The 12800-nt window shown below is 57.1% G+C and overlaps 1 protein-coding gene across 8 annotated transcripts; it reads right to left on the bottom strand.

Annotated features, from left to right (window-relative positions):
• Positions 1 to 774: 774 nt before the first annotated feature.
• On the bottom strand, positions 775 to 11396 carry RIPK3 (receptor interacting serine/threonine kinase 3). Of its 8 annotated transcripts, none has more exons than XM_044985146.1 (13): positions 11280 to 11396; positions 10482 to 10629; positions 9585 to 9915; positions 8987 to 9147; positions 8725 to 8774; positions 6436 to 6606; positions 5246 to 5328; positions 4634 to 4799; positions 3737 to 3828; positions 3081 to 3165; positions 2404 to 2495; positions 1953 to 1980; positions 775 to 1157 (listed from the first exon to the last, which is right to left on the bottom strand). In XM_044985146.1, exons 2-13 carry the CDS (start codon positions 10625 to 10627, stop codon positions 1051 to 1053), a joined length of 1512 nt encoding a protein of 503 aa, XP_044841081.1. In that variant the 5' UTR covers positions 10628 to 10629; positions 11280 to 11396; the 3' UTR covers positions 775 to 1050. The 8 variants fall into 8 exon arrangements, with proteins under 8 accessions (XP_044841081.1, XP_044841082.1, XP_044841080.1 ...); XM_044985147.1 differs by having other exon boundaries at positions 11275 to 11387; XM_044985145.1 differs by having other exon boundaries at positions 10482 to 10634; positions 11280 to 11387.
• Positions 11397 to 12800: the final 1404 nt, after the last annotated feature.

Here is a 12800-nt window from a genome sequence, read left to right as displayed (position 1 = left end):
AGGGGGCACTGTGCTGCGGGGAGCAGGGCAGGGGGGGCACTCTCCCCTCAGAGTCAGTGCTGGAGCTAGGGGGCACTGTGCTGTGGGGAGCAGGGCAGGGGGGGCACTCTCCCCTCAGAGTCAGTGCTGGTGCTAGGGTGCACTGTGCTGTGGGGAGCAGGGCAGGGGGGGCACTCTCCCCTCACAGTCAGTGCTGGAGCTAGGGGGCACTGTGCTGCGGGGAGCAGGGCAGGGGGGCTCCCTAGGGGGCACTCTCCCCTCAGAGTCAGTGCTGGCCCTGGTGCTAGGGGGTGCTGTGCTGCAGGGAGTCAATAGGGGGTGCTCTTCCCTGCTGGTCAGGGCCATTTTCCCCTCCTGTTGCAGCTCCCAGCCAGCCCCACGCCTCATTGTCCATAGGGGACACAGACACCTCAGCCTGCCCATGAGTCCAGCGGGGGTGACCCAGGCAGGGCTAAGCTGAGCTCCCACAGCCCCCCCCCACCACACACACAGCCCTTGGCAAGAGTCCCCTGCCCTCCCACACAGGCCCCTACCAATGTGCCTCTGCCCTGGAGGGACACTCTCCAACCGGCCACTGCCGGCCCCCTGGCCAGCAGCAGCACACGAGAACTAGGACCCCAAGCTGGCACCTCGAGGGGGTGCCCCAGGGCCGGCAGGCACCTCGGCAGGGGTTGCTGTTGGGGCTGCCTTGACTCTGAACCATCCAGCAGCCAGCAGCTTTCTTTCCTCCACTCACAACTCTGCAAAACCAGACTCCTCGTCCCAAAGCCAGGCTTGAGTTAGTCTCACTGTTGCTTTAATGCTGCAGCTACAAAAGTCCTCCGTGGCCAGAGATGCCAGCTCCCAGGGCTGGAATCCCCCCTGCCCTCCACTGCAGCGGGAGAGTGGGGAGCTGGGAATTGAGACAGGACGGTGGGGGGCTGAGGTCCATAGTGCCCCCGCAGAGGGAAGTGGTGCGTACCAGAGAAGGGGGGGGTCTCTGCTGGGGGCAGGGAGGGCTGGGATGCTCCACACACACACATCTAGAGATCAGAGGTAAAGGAGCCATTATTATTTCTTCTTCTTCTTCTTCTCTACTCGCACCTTGGTCACTTTCATGCTGTTGTTGTGGCCAATCTGTATTGCCGAGCAAGAACCAACGATATTTATGCTGCCACCTGCAGGTGACAGGGAGACACAATAAAGCGAAGGGAAAGAAAGAAAGAAAGAAAGAAAGAAAGAAAGAAAGAAAGAAAGAAAGAAAGAAAGAGCACTTGTGTGGAGAGAGAAGAGGGGGGTGTATGGGGATGGATATGTAGAGACAAAAGATGCACATGAGATGGATGGGTGTGTATGGGGATGGATGGCTCGATGGACAGACAGATGAGATGGATAGATGTGTATGGAAAAGGATGGATGGATGGATGGATGGATGGGTGTGTATGGGGACAGATGGATGAATGGATGGACAGATGAGATGGAAGTGTATGGAGAAGGATGGATGGATAGATTAGATGGATGGGTGTGTATGGGGATGGATGGGTGGATGGATGGGTGTGTATGGGGACAGATGGATGAATGGATGGACAGATGGGATGGATAGATGAGATGAGATGGATGTGTGTGTATGGGGACGGATGAGTGGATGGATGGATGGGTGGGTGTGTATGGGGACGGACGGGTGGATGGATGGGTGTGTATGGGGAAGGAAGGATGGATGGATGGATAGACAGATGAGACAGATCAATGTGTGTGTATGGGGAAGCATGGATGGATGGATGTATTTTCTCTTTTTCTCTCTCAGATGTTTAAAACCACAGAATTGTTCTGGGGGCAACAAACAGAAGAGACCCCCCTCCCCCATCCCAAATATCTGGGGCCACCTGAATCTTAGTGCTCATTTATGAGTGAGCAGGCGCCACCTAGAGGCTAGCCAGGAACGTTGCAGCTGTCCCGTGTGCGGGGAGGCTCACCTGCGAACCCACGGAGAGGTTGCTGAGGCTGAAAGACAGATGGGGGAAGGGAATGGGTTAATCAGCTGGGATGGGAATGGAGACCCTGGTCTTTAGAGACCCTTTCCCTCTGTGCCATTATCCCCATGATCCATCCTCTCCATTCCACAGTTCCCATCCCTTATACCCCTCCTCCTCCCTTTCCTCTGCCCATAGCTCCCTCACCCCAACGCCATCCTCTTACATCCCCCTCCCCTGCTTTCCCCACCTGTAGATCCCCCTCCCCTGCTTTCCCCACCTGTAGATCCCCCTCCCCTGCTTTCCCCACCTGTAGATCCCCCTCCCGACCCCTCCCTCCTTCCCTTCCAGCACCCATCCCCCCATCCTGATCCCATGAGCCCCTATATCCCCATCCCCCTATTTCCCTGCATACCCAACCCCTCCCCCTTCCCAGGGTGGGGGCACCCCCCACCTGTTGCCAGAATGGGCGCATGGGTTGATCCGGCCCCTGGGTGGGGAGGTGTGGGTGGGACTGGGTGGGGAAGAAGGGCCTCGGCTGATTGGCTGGTGGGAAAGAAAAGTTAGGGTTCATGAACACTTCCCCTTTGAGGCTGGGATTTTTCACTGCCAGACTCTATTCCCACCAAGCTGCATCCTCTTCGCCATCCCTGATGCACTCCCTGCTCACTGCCCTTGTGAACGCTTTCTCTTTAAGGGCGGAGTGTCTCTCTGCTGGAGTTGATTCCTCATGGAAACTTCCCCTTTAAGAGCAGAGTTCTTCACTGCCAGACTTTGGTCCTCATGAACACTTTTCCTTTCACTTTCTCTTAAAGGGGAGTGTCTCAGCATCAAACACAGGGACCCATTCTGCACCGTGGACCTTCCCCTTTAAGGGTGAAGTTTCTCACTCCCTGATGCAAAATGTCAGCCACACTTTTCCTTCAAGTGACTCTTAAAGGGGAGTTTGTTAGTATTGGTCTCTGTCCCTCATCCTGTATTAATGGTAGTGAAAAACTGCCACCTTGTGGTGAAAAATGGGTACCACAAGGGGGGGATAACATCCCATCTAGGGTCTGACCCCCTCCTCCTAGATTGCCCCCTCAGTCCTCCAACCTGGCCTCCCCTCCCCCTGGATCTGCCCCATGGTACCTGGGGGTCTCAACTGTGATGGGGTTGTCTTGGGGGAGCCAAATTCTCCTTTATTGGGTCCTTCTCCTTCTTTATTGGGTCCTCCCTTGAAAGAGAGGAGAGAATCACATGGATCCTGGATGCCCCGTATCACTAGATCCCTACAGATATAGTTTACAGGGACCCTTTGCCCGGTGAGGCATGGGAGCTGTTCATATGGGAACCCCTCTCCCAGTGCAGAGACGGAGCCCCTGTGGCGAGGGGTACAGAGGCTGGTACTCATAGACTCATAGACTTTAAGGTCAGAAGGGACCATTATCATTATGAACCCTTCACGCGGCACTGAGATGCGGCCTCTCTGGGGTGGAGCTCACAAGCTGCGTAACAGCCACAAAGCAGTACTGCCTGGGGATTGCTCACCCAGTGCTGACGTGTAGCTAGCCCTGGGCATTAGAGCTGGCACTGACTGCAAGGGGTGGTGCCCCACCCGGCTCCCTGCGGCACTGCGCCCCCGATGCCATACTTGGGCGCTGGTGCCAGTGCTGACTGCTAAAGGAGAACATGTGCACCCCTTGCTGCCCCCTGGGTCTCCCATCCAAGCCCCAACCCAGAGGTAACCCCGCTTAGCAGGCAAATGCTGAGCCCACCCCAGGGAGGGAGTGATGGCAGACATTTACCTGCCTGGGACCCAGGCTGACACTGCAGGGCTGAGGGGTACCAGGTCCTTGCTGATCCTCCGTCTGCCTCATGTTTCTCTGGAGCACAGCTTCTGAGGGACATAAAGACACCCCCACTGGGTCACTGCCAGCTTATGGGGAGCCCATGTGCCCCTCTTCCCTTCTACCCCCTTTTCTCTGAACATCCCAGAACCCCTCAGGCAGGGAAATTAGCCACAACAGCCAGCTCAGGAAGTCCCACCACTCTGGAAGCAGGACTTCCTGTATTGGCATGCTGGGAATGGAATTTCCTCTACTGCCACCTGTTTTTGGTGGGACTTCCCGTATTGACACTGTAGAGGCAGGACTTCCTGTGTTGACATTTCCTGTCCCGCTACACTGGGGGCAGGATTTTCTGTCATGTCACTCTGGAAGTGGGACTTCCTCCATGGTCACCATTTAGCCTATCCTGCTACACTGGAAACACAACTTCCTGCCCAGTAAGTCGGGAGGCAGGACTTCCCCTAATGCCACCATTTTGGGTGGATCTTCCTGTCCTATGACACTGGAAGCAGCACTTCCTGCCTTGCCACACTGGAGGCAAATCTTCCCCCCCCCCAGCCACCTTTTCGGGTGGGACTTCCTATGTCGCCTCGTGCCACATCAGGGACAGGATTTCTAGGGTTGCCACTCTTGAGGTGGGACTTCCTGCTCTGTTACATCAGAGATGGGAATTCTCACAGTCACAGCCAAAGTGGAAGTCCATTTATGGACCTGCTGGATGCAGGAATTCCTGCCCTTTTATCTTGGAGTTGGGATTCCTGTCATGACACCAGAGTAGACTCCCTCGATATCCAGAATTTCACCAGCTGGTGCCTGATGCAGATGGCTTGGCTCGGGGACGGGAACCCAACTCACCGTTTTCTCTGCTTGGACGATCCTCATAGCGAAGTGTCTGGAACTGCTCTGAGACCCCGAGGGAAGGTGGAGGAAAGGTGTGGAGATGGGAGCTCTCAGCTGCAGCAGGTGTAGGGACACTGACTGATGGTCTGGATTCATCGCTGGGAGAACTGGCCATCATCATCTGGAGTGACAATTTGGGGGTCAGGTCTGGATAGACAGACAGAGATAGATGGGTGTGTATGGGGATATCTATCCATCCCCATACACACCCATCTATTTATCCATCTATCCCCATACACACTCATCTATCTATCTATCCATCTATATAGATGGATGGATGGATGGGGTGTATTGGGGATAGCTAGATTAGACAGACAGACAGATGTGTATGGAGATAGTGAGATAGTCTGATTTCTCTTATGGTGCAGCACCATCTCCTTATGGCAGCTAGTGAGAATAGCAGGGATTGAATTGCTTAAATCCTGTGCTGGGAGATGGGAGATTTATCCTCGGCCCCTGGGTCTGGCTTGGAATTGGGGCTATTTCAGCTAGGATGGTGCTTCCACCTACTGGCCAGCTGTGGCGATGCAGAGGATGAAATCAGAACCACAGCCTGCTGTGCCTTACCAGCACATCCTGCACCTGACGCACAGCCGGCACGATCTGGGACTTGTGGCAAGAAAAAATCTTCTCTGTCTTGTTGCTGCAGTCTGCAGGAGAAAGACAGGAGGGGTGAGGGATTCCACTGCAGTACAGAGTCTTGTGGCACCTTACAGACTAACAGACGTTTTGGAGCATGAGCTTTCATGGGTGAATACCCACTTTGTCGGACGCAAGTAGTGGAAATTTCCAGGGGCAGGTATATACATTGAAGCAAGAAGCAGGCTAGAGATAACGAGGTTAGTTCAATCAGGGAGGATGAGGCCCTGTTCTAGCAGTTGAGGTGTGAAAACCAAGGGAGGAGAAACTGGTTCTGTAGTTGGCAAGCCATTCAGAGTCTTTGTTTAATCCTGAGCTGATGGTGTCAAATTTGCAGATGAACTGAAGCTCAGCAGTTTCTCTCTGAAGTCTGGTCCTGAAGTTTTTTTGCTGCAGGATGGCCACCTTAAGATCTGCTATTGTGTGGCCAGGGAGGTTGAAGTGTTCTCCTACAGGTTTTTGTATATTGCCATTCCTAATATCTGATTTGTGTCCATTTATCCTTTTCCGTAGAGACTGTCCAGTTTAGCCGATGTACATAGCAGAGGGGCATTGCTGGCATATGATGGCGTATATTACATTGGTGGACGTGCAGGTGAATGAACCGGTGATGGTGTGGCTGAGCTGGTTAGGTCCTGTGATGGTGTCGCTGGTGTAGATATGTGGGCAGAGTTGGCATCGAGGTTTGTTGCATGGGTTGGTTCCTGAGCTAGAGTTACTATGGTGCGGTGTGCAGTTACTGGTGAGAATATGCTTCAGGTTGGCGGGTTGTCTGTGGACGAGGACTGGCCTGCCCCCCAAGGCCTGTGAAGGTGTGGGATCATTGTCCAGGATGGGCTGTAGATCCCTGATGATGCGTTGGAACCTCGATGCACCCACGAAAGCTCGTGCTCCAAAACGTCTGTTAGTCTATAAGGTGCCACAAGACTCTTTGCTGCTTTTACAGATCCAGACTAACACGGCTCCCCCTCTGATACACTGCAGTACGATGCCACCTAGTGCCGGGGCACTGGGACCAGCACAGACTGCCAGGGGAGAGCGCCCCCTACTGAGCCCCTGACCCACTCCCTGCAGCACAGTGCCCCCGTCAGCACTGACTGCACGGGAATGGACTTCACCTTTAAAAGTGGGTCTTTCCCAGCTGTCATTGTGCCAACATCTCTTCATTAACTCTTTCATGTCCTCCAGTCCCTCCACTCCTGTGACCTCCTCCAGTTCCTCCATGTTGGGTCTCTGACCCCGGGGGATGTGCATTCGGAGCAGGGAGCTCATGCATTTTGGGAGGAGATCTGGACCAAGATGACATGGGGAACATAAGGGTCATACATAAACACTGCCCCCCTGTGGGTAGTCAGACACATAACAGCTTTGCCCAGACACTGCCCCCCTGTGGTGAGTCAGAGATATGATTATTAAGGCTAAGATAATGTCACGGACTCTGAGACTTCCCTTGACCTCAGTAACATTTTCTGCCCTGGGGCTGGAGCTCCCAGCCAGCCCTGCTCTCGCAGCTCCCAGGCCCCAACCTGGTGGGGAGACCCCGCAGCTGCCCAGCCGCGGTGAGGAGCTGGTGGAACTGCAGCTACCCAGCTGCCCGGGGAGAGGGGACCCCCCAGGCGCAGGGACACCGACGCTCCCAGGCACCACGTCGCTGGGGGACCCGGGAGCCCCAGCAGCTGTGGGTGCTGAACCCACCTGCCCTTTTTGTCAGGGATATTTTTAGTGAAAGTCAGGGACAGGTCATGGGAAATAAACAGAAATTCATGGCAGCCCATCCCGTGACCTGTCCTTGACTTTTACTAAAAATATCCGTGACAAAAGCTTAGCCCTAATGATTATTTACTACAGGGGTCAGGAGTGGGGGAGGTCGTCTGGACTTTACCATGAGCTTAAGGGAATTACGGTGAATTGCATTTGATTTCAGGTGCCTAAATGTCATTGAGCTCCCAGCCATAGAATATCAGAGTTGAAAGGGACCTCAGGAGGTATCTAATCCAACCCCCTGCTCAAAGCAGGACCAATCCCCAGACAGATTTTTTTCCCCAAATGGCCCCCTCAAGGATTGAACTCACAGCCCTGGGTTTAGCAGGCCAATGCTCGACCACTGAGCTATCCCTGCCCCATCCCTGTTTCATAAAGCATGTCGCTGCTGAGGCCCCTAGTCACGCCACTTCAGAGCCGCTGGGATTTGAACTCCCAGAGGTGGGCAGAGATTTTCAAATGGGCATAACTGGGCCTCTTCCCCCACTTTTTATAAGGAGCCTGTAAGAGGCCGCCCCTGCCACAAAGACTTTACAGTCAAGAGAGACCGATGAAATTCTGTTTCATGGCTGGGGAAACTGAGGCAACAGACAGCTGAAGTAAGTTGCCCCAGGCTGCATAGCTTAGCTGTGGATAGAACCCAGGAGTCCTGGGTCCCATCCCCCCTTGCTCCACTCCTCTCCCAGAGCTGGGGATAGAATCCAGGAGTCCTGGCTCCCAGCCCCCCACTGGACCCCACTGCCCTCCCAGAACTCAGGATAGAAAACAATTCAACACCTGACTCTGAGGGAACAGCACCCACTACTGAGCCTCCTGCCCTACGCCCTGTAACACGGATTCCCCAGGTGGCACACAGGGGATGTGGGGCCAGCACTGCCTGCATGGGGAGTGCCCCCCACTTTCATGGGAATTTCTTTTGAATTTCTCCGATGGAAAATATCATTTTCCCACTAACTCTATTATCCACCTACCCATCCAACTTCAGTCCTATCTATCCACCCCATACTCCCCCCCCCACCCAATCCCTTCCTCTCTAATAAGCTATCCTTCCAGCCAACTGCCCTTCCTTTTTCCACACACCTCCTCTTTTTTATCCCACCAATACAGGGTTTATGGCAGGGGTCGGCAACCTTTCAGAAGTGCTGTGCCGCGTCTTCATTTATTCACTCTGATTTAAGGTTCCGCGTGCCAGTCTCTTTCTAGAAGTCTATAATATATAACTAAACTATTGTTGTAAGTAAAGTAAAGAAGGTTTTTAAAATGTTTAAGAAGCTCCATTTAAAATTAAATTAAAATGCAGAGCCCCCCCGGACCGGTGGCCAGGACCCGGGCATGTGAGTGCCACTGAAAATCAGCTCATGTGCTGCCTTTGGTACGCGTGCCATAGATTGCCTACCCCTGGCTTATGGTTTATACAGACACAGGGTTTATGGCTGTCACAGCTCACTGACCTCTAGTGGACAGATTGAAAACTGCGCCTGTATGAGCCGTAAATCCTATACTGCTGGGATAGAAGGGATTCCCCTTCAGCTCAGAGGTGGTGTTTGTTTTGTTTCTATTCCCAGGACACCCTGAGTAGCCCCTGAATTGCAGGACAAGCTTGGTTCAAAAGAGAGGCATAGTTAAAAGACAGGAATAGGACTCACTTGGGTAAGGCTGTTCACCAGTTAACACGGACCAGGTGAGGATGGCATAACTGCAGAGGCAAAAGAGGAGGCAGGTTGGGATCATGGGATGGGAGAGCACCCCCTACGCAGCTCCCTGCAGCACAGCGCCCCCTAATGTCGCTATGGGTCATTGTGGTCAGGACAGACTGAAAGGGGAGAGCGCCCCCTACTGAACCTCCTGCCCTACTCCCTGCAGCACAGCACCCCCTAGTGCCTCACGGGGACATTGGGGTTCCTTTACCTGTATACGTCTGTGGCTGGCGTTGGCTTGTAGTTGATGTCTACGAGGGATTCGGGGGGCATGTACTCCAGGGTACCCCCGTAGTCATCCTCATCCCCGGATCTTTCTGCTCCCTGCTTGGTAGTCACTCGCTTGAATTTCGATAGCCCAAAGTCTGCCAGCTGGTGGGGAAGAGAGAAAAGCACAGCTGGGAGGCAGGGAATGGGACACACGGCCTTTCTCCTCTAGGGGGTGTTGGCTGCAATGCAGCCCTAGGGCCGGGGAGTGGCTGGATCAGTGGGGTGGGGAATGGGACCTTTCTCCTCTAGGGGGCGTTGGCTGCAATGCAGCCCTAGGGCAGGGGAGTGGCTGGATCAGTGGGGTGGGGAATGGGACCTTTCTCCTCTAGGGGGCGTTGGCTGCAATGCAGCCCTAGGGCCGGGGAGTGGCTGGATCAGTGGGGTGGGGAATGGGACCTTTCTCCTCTAGGGGGTGTTGGCTGCAATGCAGCCCTAGGGCCGGGGAGTGGCTGGATCAGTGGGACACGGGGCCGTTCCCCTGTACCGGGTGCCGGCTCTGACCCAGGCTTGGCTGACTAGGAGGGGAGGAGTCTTCTCACCCGGACATGCAGCTCCAAATTCAGCAGGACGTTGCTGGGTTTGAGGTCCAGGTGCAGTAACGGTGGGTGAAGCCCATGCAGGTAATTCATGCCCAGCGCCACCTGGTGCAGGAGGCGGAAGCGCAGCGGCCAGGGGACTGGCCGGACTCTCTCCAGCAAGGTGGCCAGGCTGCCATTCTCCATGTACTCCATGACGATGCCCAACCGGGGGCCGGAGTCCCAGCCCTCCTCTTCCTCCTCATAGAGGCCGAAGAGCCGCAGGATGTAGATGAAGCGAGCTTTGTCCATGGCCCGGGCTTCCGCCAGGAGCTCTTCCCGGCGGCAGGTATCGCTGCAGGCAGGGGGTGAGAGATGAACAAAGGATGGGGAAAGTTGAGAGTGGAGGGAGGAGGCAAAAAGAAGGAAGGAGAAAGAAAAGGCAGGAGACTGGCGAGATGGGAGGAGGGAACGGGAGGGTGGAGGGACAGAGACTACAGAGGGCAGGGGACATGGAGGTATGGAAGGAGAGAGAGTGGAGAGAAGGCGAAAATAGAGATGGAAGGATAGGAAGAGAAACTGGGGCCATGCAGGGAAGAGGAAAACGGACGGAGGGATGGAAGGATAGAAAGAAGGAATGGAAGGAACGAAGGAGAAAGGAAAGGGAAGGAGGAAATGCAGGGATGGAAGAAGAGAAAGAGAACAAGGAGGATGGAAGGATAGAAGAGAGGAATGGACAAAAGGAGAAGGAGGAGGGCGAAGGAACATGGTGAAAGGAACAGGGGAGAAGGGGAATGAAGGGGAGAGAGGGATGGGAAAAGTAAGAAGAAGCGGAGGAAGGAAGAGAAAAAAAGAGAAAGTGGGTGAAGAAAACAAGGCTGGAAAGAGAGAGCGAGACACCCACCCGCCCACCCCTCTTACCGGCTCAGTTTCTTCACGGCGATGGGGATGCGCCAGTCACGGTGCTGAGCCCGATAGATGGTGCCGAACCCCCCGGAGGCGATGAACTGCATCTGCTCCAGGCACTCCCGGGGGATCCGCTCCCGGAACTCCATCCACTCGGCCATCCCTGCACTGGGACAGAGTGAGAGGGTGCCCCTCACTCCCGACCCGCAGCCCCTGCCGGTGCCCCTCACTCCCGACCCGCAGCCCCCTGCTAGCCCAGCCCTGCCACCCCCCAGCCCTGCCGGAGCCCCTCACTCCGGACCCGCAGCCCCTGCCGGTGCCCCTCACTCCCGACCCGCAGCCCCTGCCGGTGCCCCTCACTCCCGACCCGCAGCCCCCTGATAGCCCAGCCCTGCCCCAACCCTCCTTCCAGTGCCCCTCACTCCCGACCCGCAGCCCCCTGATAGCCCAGCCCTGCCCCAACCCTCCTGCCGGTGCCCCTCACTCCCGACCCGCAGCCCCCTGATAGCCCAGCCCTGCTCCCCCCAGCCCTGCCGGTGCCCCTCACTCCGGACCCGCAGCCCCTGCTGGTGCCCCTCACTCCGGACCCGCAGCCCCCTGCTAGCCCAGCCCTGCTCCCCCCAGCCCTGCCGGTGCCCCTCACTCCCGACCCGCAGCCCCTGCCGGTGCCCCTCACTCCCGACCCGCAGCCCCTGCTAGCCCAGCCCTGCCGGTGCCCCTCACTCCCGACCCGCAGCCCCCGGACCCCAGCCCCCGGACGGCTCCCATCCCGTTCTTTCTGGGTGCCAGGACAGGGGGACTCGCGCACCTGACCTCAGACTCGCACCGCTCGGCGCTCCGACTTCCGCCTCCCCTGCAGCCGCGGCTCGTTTCTCTTCGCCTGCGAGCTCGTCACTTCCCCCTTTGGCGTCCCAGGGTGGCCCTTGGCCGACTCCCCCCCCCCCGCCCCCGGACTTCCCGCAGCCCGTCCCCGCCCGGCTGGGCTGGGCTGGCGGAGCAGGGCGGGAGAGGGACGCGCAGGCGGGCAGATGTGCAGCGCATGGGCGCAGAGGGACGAATCTGATCAATCAATGGACATTCTCTCCTCCCCCCTTTCTCCCTTCTAACTCCCCCCACAATCCATCTACCTCCCCCCCCCCCTCTGTTTCCAGCCTAGGATCACACGTTAGTCACCCACCCAGACAGATCAGCCACTAGCCTTGCTCAGACCCCGAGTCCCCGTCACCCGTCCACACGCGTTGTGTGTCGGTGTAAATTACTTCTCCCATCGGGCGCCAGGAGGGTCTCGCTGCTCCTGTGTCGCACCACCCCGCCCCCAGAGCCAGGGCGGGGCCTGTCAACACACAGCAGCTCACCCCAAACCGGCCGGCAGGAATTACCCCGACTGCTATGCCATATAATGACCACTAGGGGCAGCAGAGGGTGGGGGCGGGGAAGGGGCGGCTGTACTGTATAATGGGCACTAGGGGTAGCAGAGGGTGGGGGCGGGGAAGGGGCGGCTGTACTGTATAATGGGCACTAGGGGGCAGCAGAGGGTGGGGGTGGGGAAGGGGCGGCTGTACTGTATAATGGGCACTAGGGGGCAGCAGAGGGTGAGGGCGGGGAAGGGGCGGCTGTGCTGTATAATGGACACTAGGGGGCAGCAGAGGGTGGGGGCAGGGAAGGGGCGGCTGTGCTGTATAATGGGCACTAGAGGGCAGCAGAGGGTGGGGGCGGGGGAGGGGCAGCTGTACTGTATAATGGGCACTAGGGGGAAGCAGAGGGTGGGCGCGGGGGAGGGGCGGCTGTACTGTATAATGGGCACTAGGGGGCAGCAGAGGGTGGGGGTGGGGAAGGGGCGGCTGTACTGTATAATGGGCACTAGGGGGCAGCAGAGGGTGGGGGTGGGGAAGGGGCGGCTGTACTGTATAATGGGCACTAGGGGGCAGCAGAGGGCGGGGGTGGGGGAGGGGCGGCTGTACTGTATAATGGGCACTAGGGGGCAGCAGAGGGCGGGGGTGGGGGAGGGGCGGCTGTACTGTATAATGGGCACTAGGGGGCAGCAGAGGGCGGGGGTGGGGGAGGGGCGGCTGTACTGTATAATGGGCACTAGGGGGCAGCAGAGGGTGGGGGCGGGGGAGGGGCGGCTGTGCTGTATAATGGGCACTAGGGGGCAGCAGAGGGCGGGGGTGGGGGAGGGGCGGCTGTACTGTATAATGGGCACTAGGGGCAGTACTGTCCCCTCCCCTTCCCCCCCTCCACTTCCCACCCACCCCCCGACTTCCCTTTCCCCTCCCCCTCCCATCCCCACTTGCCCACTCTGCACCTTCGCTCCCTCCCCCCCGAATCAGACAC

This window comes from Mauremys mutica, chromosome 13, assembly GCF_020497125.1.
Source record: "Mauremys mutica isolate MM-2020 ecotype Southern chromosome 13, ASM2049712v1, whole genome shotgun sequence".
NCBI lineage: Eukaryota > Metazoa > Chordata > Testudines > Geoemydidae > Mauremys > Mauremys mutica.
The sequence above is the reverse complement of the archived record's forward strand: the minus strand, read 5'-3'. Positions and strand labels throughout refer to the sequence as shown.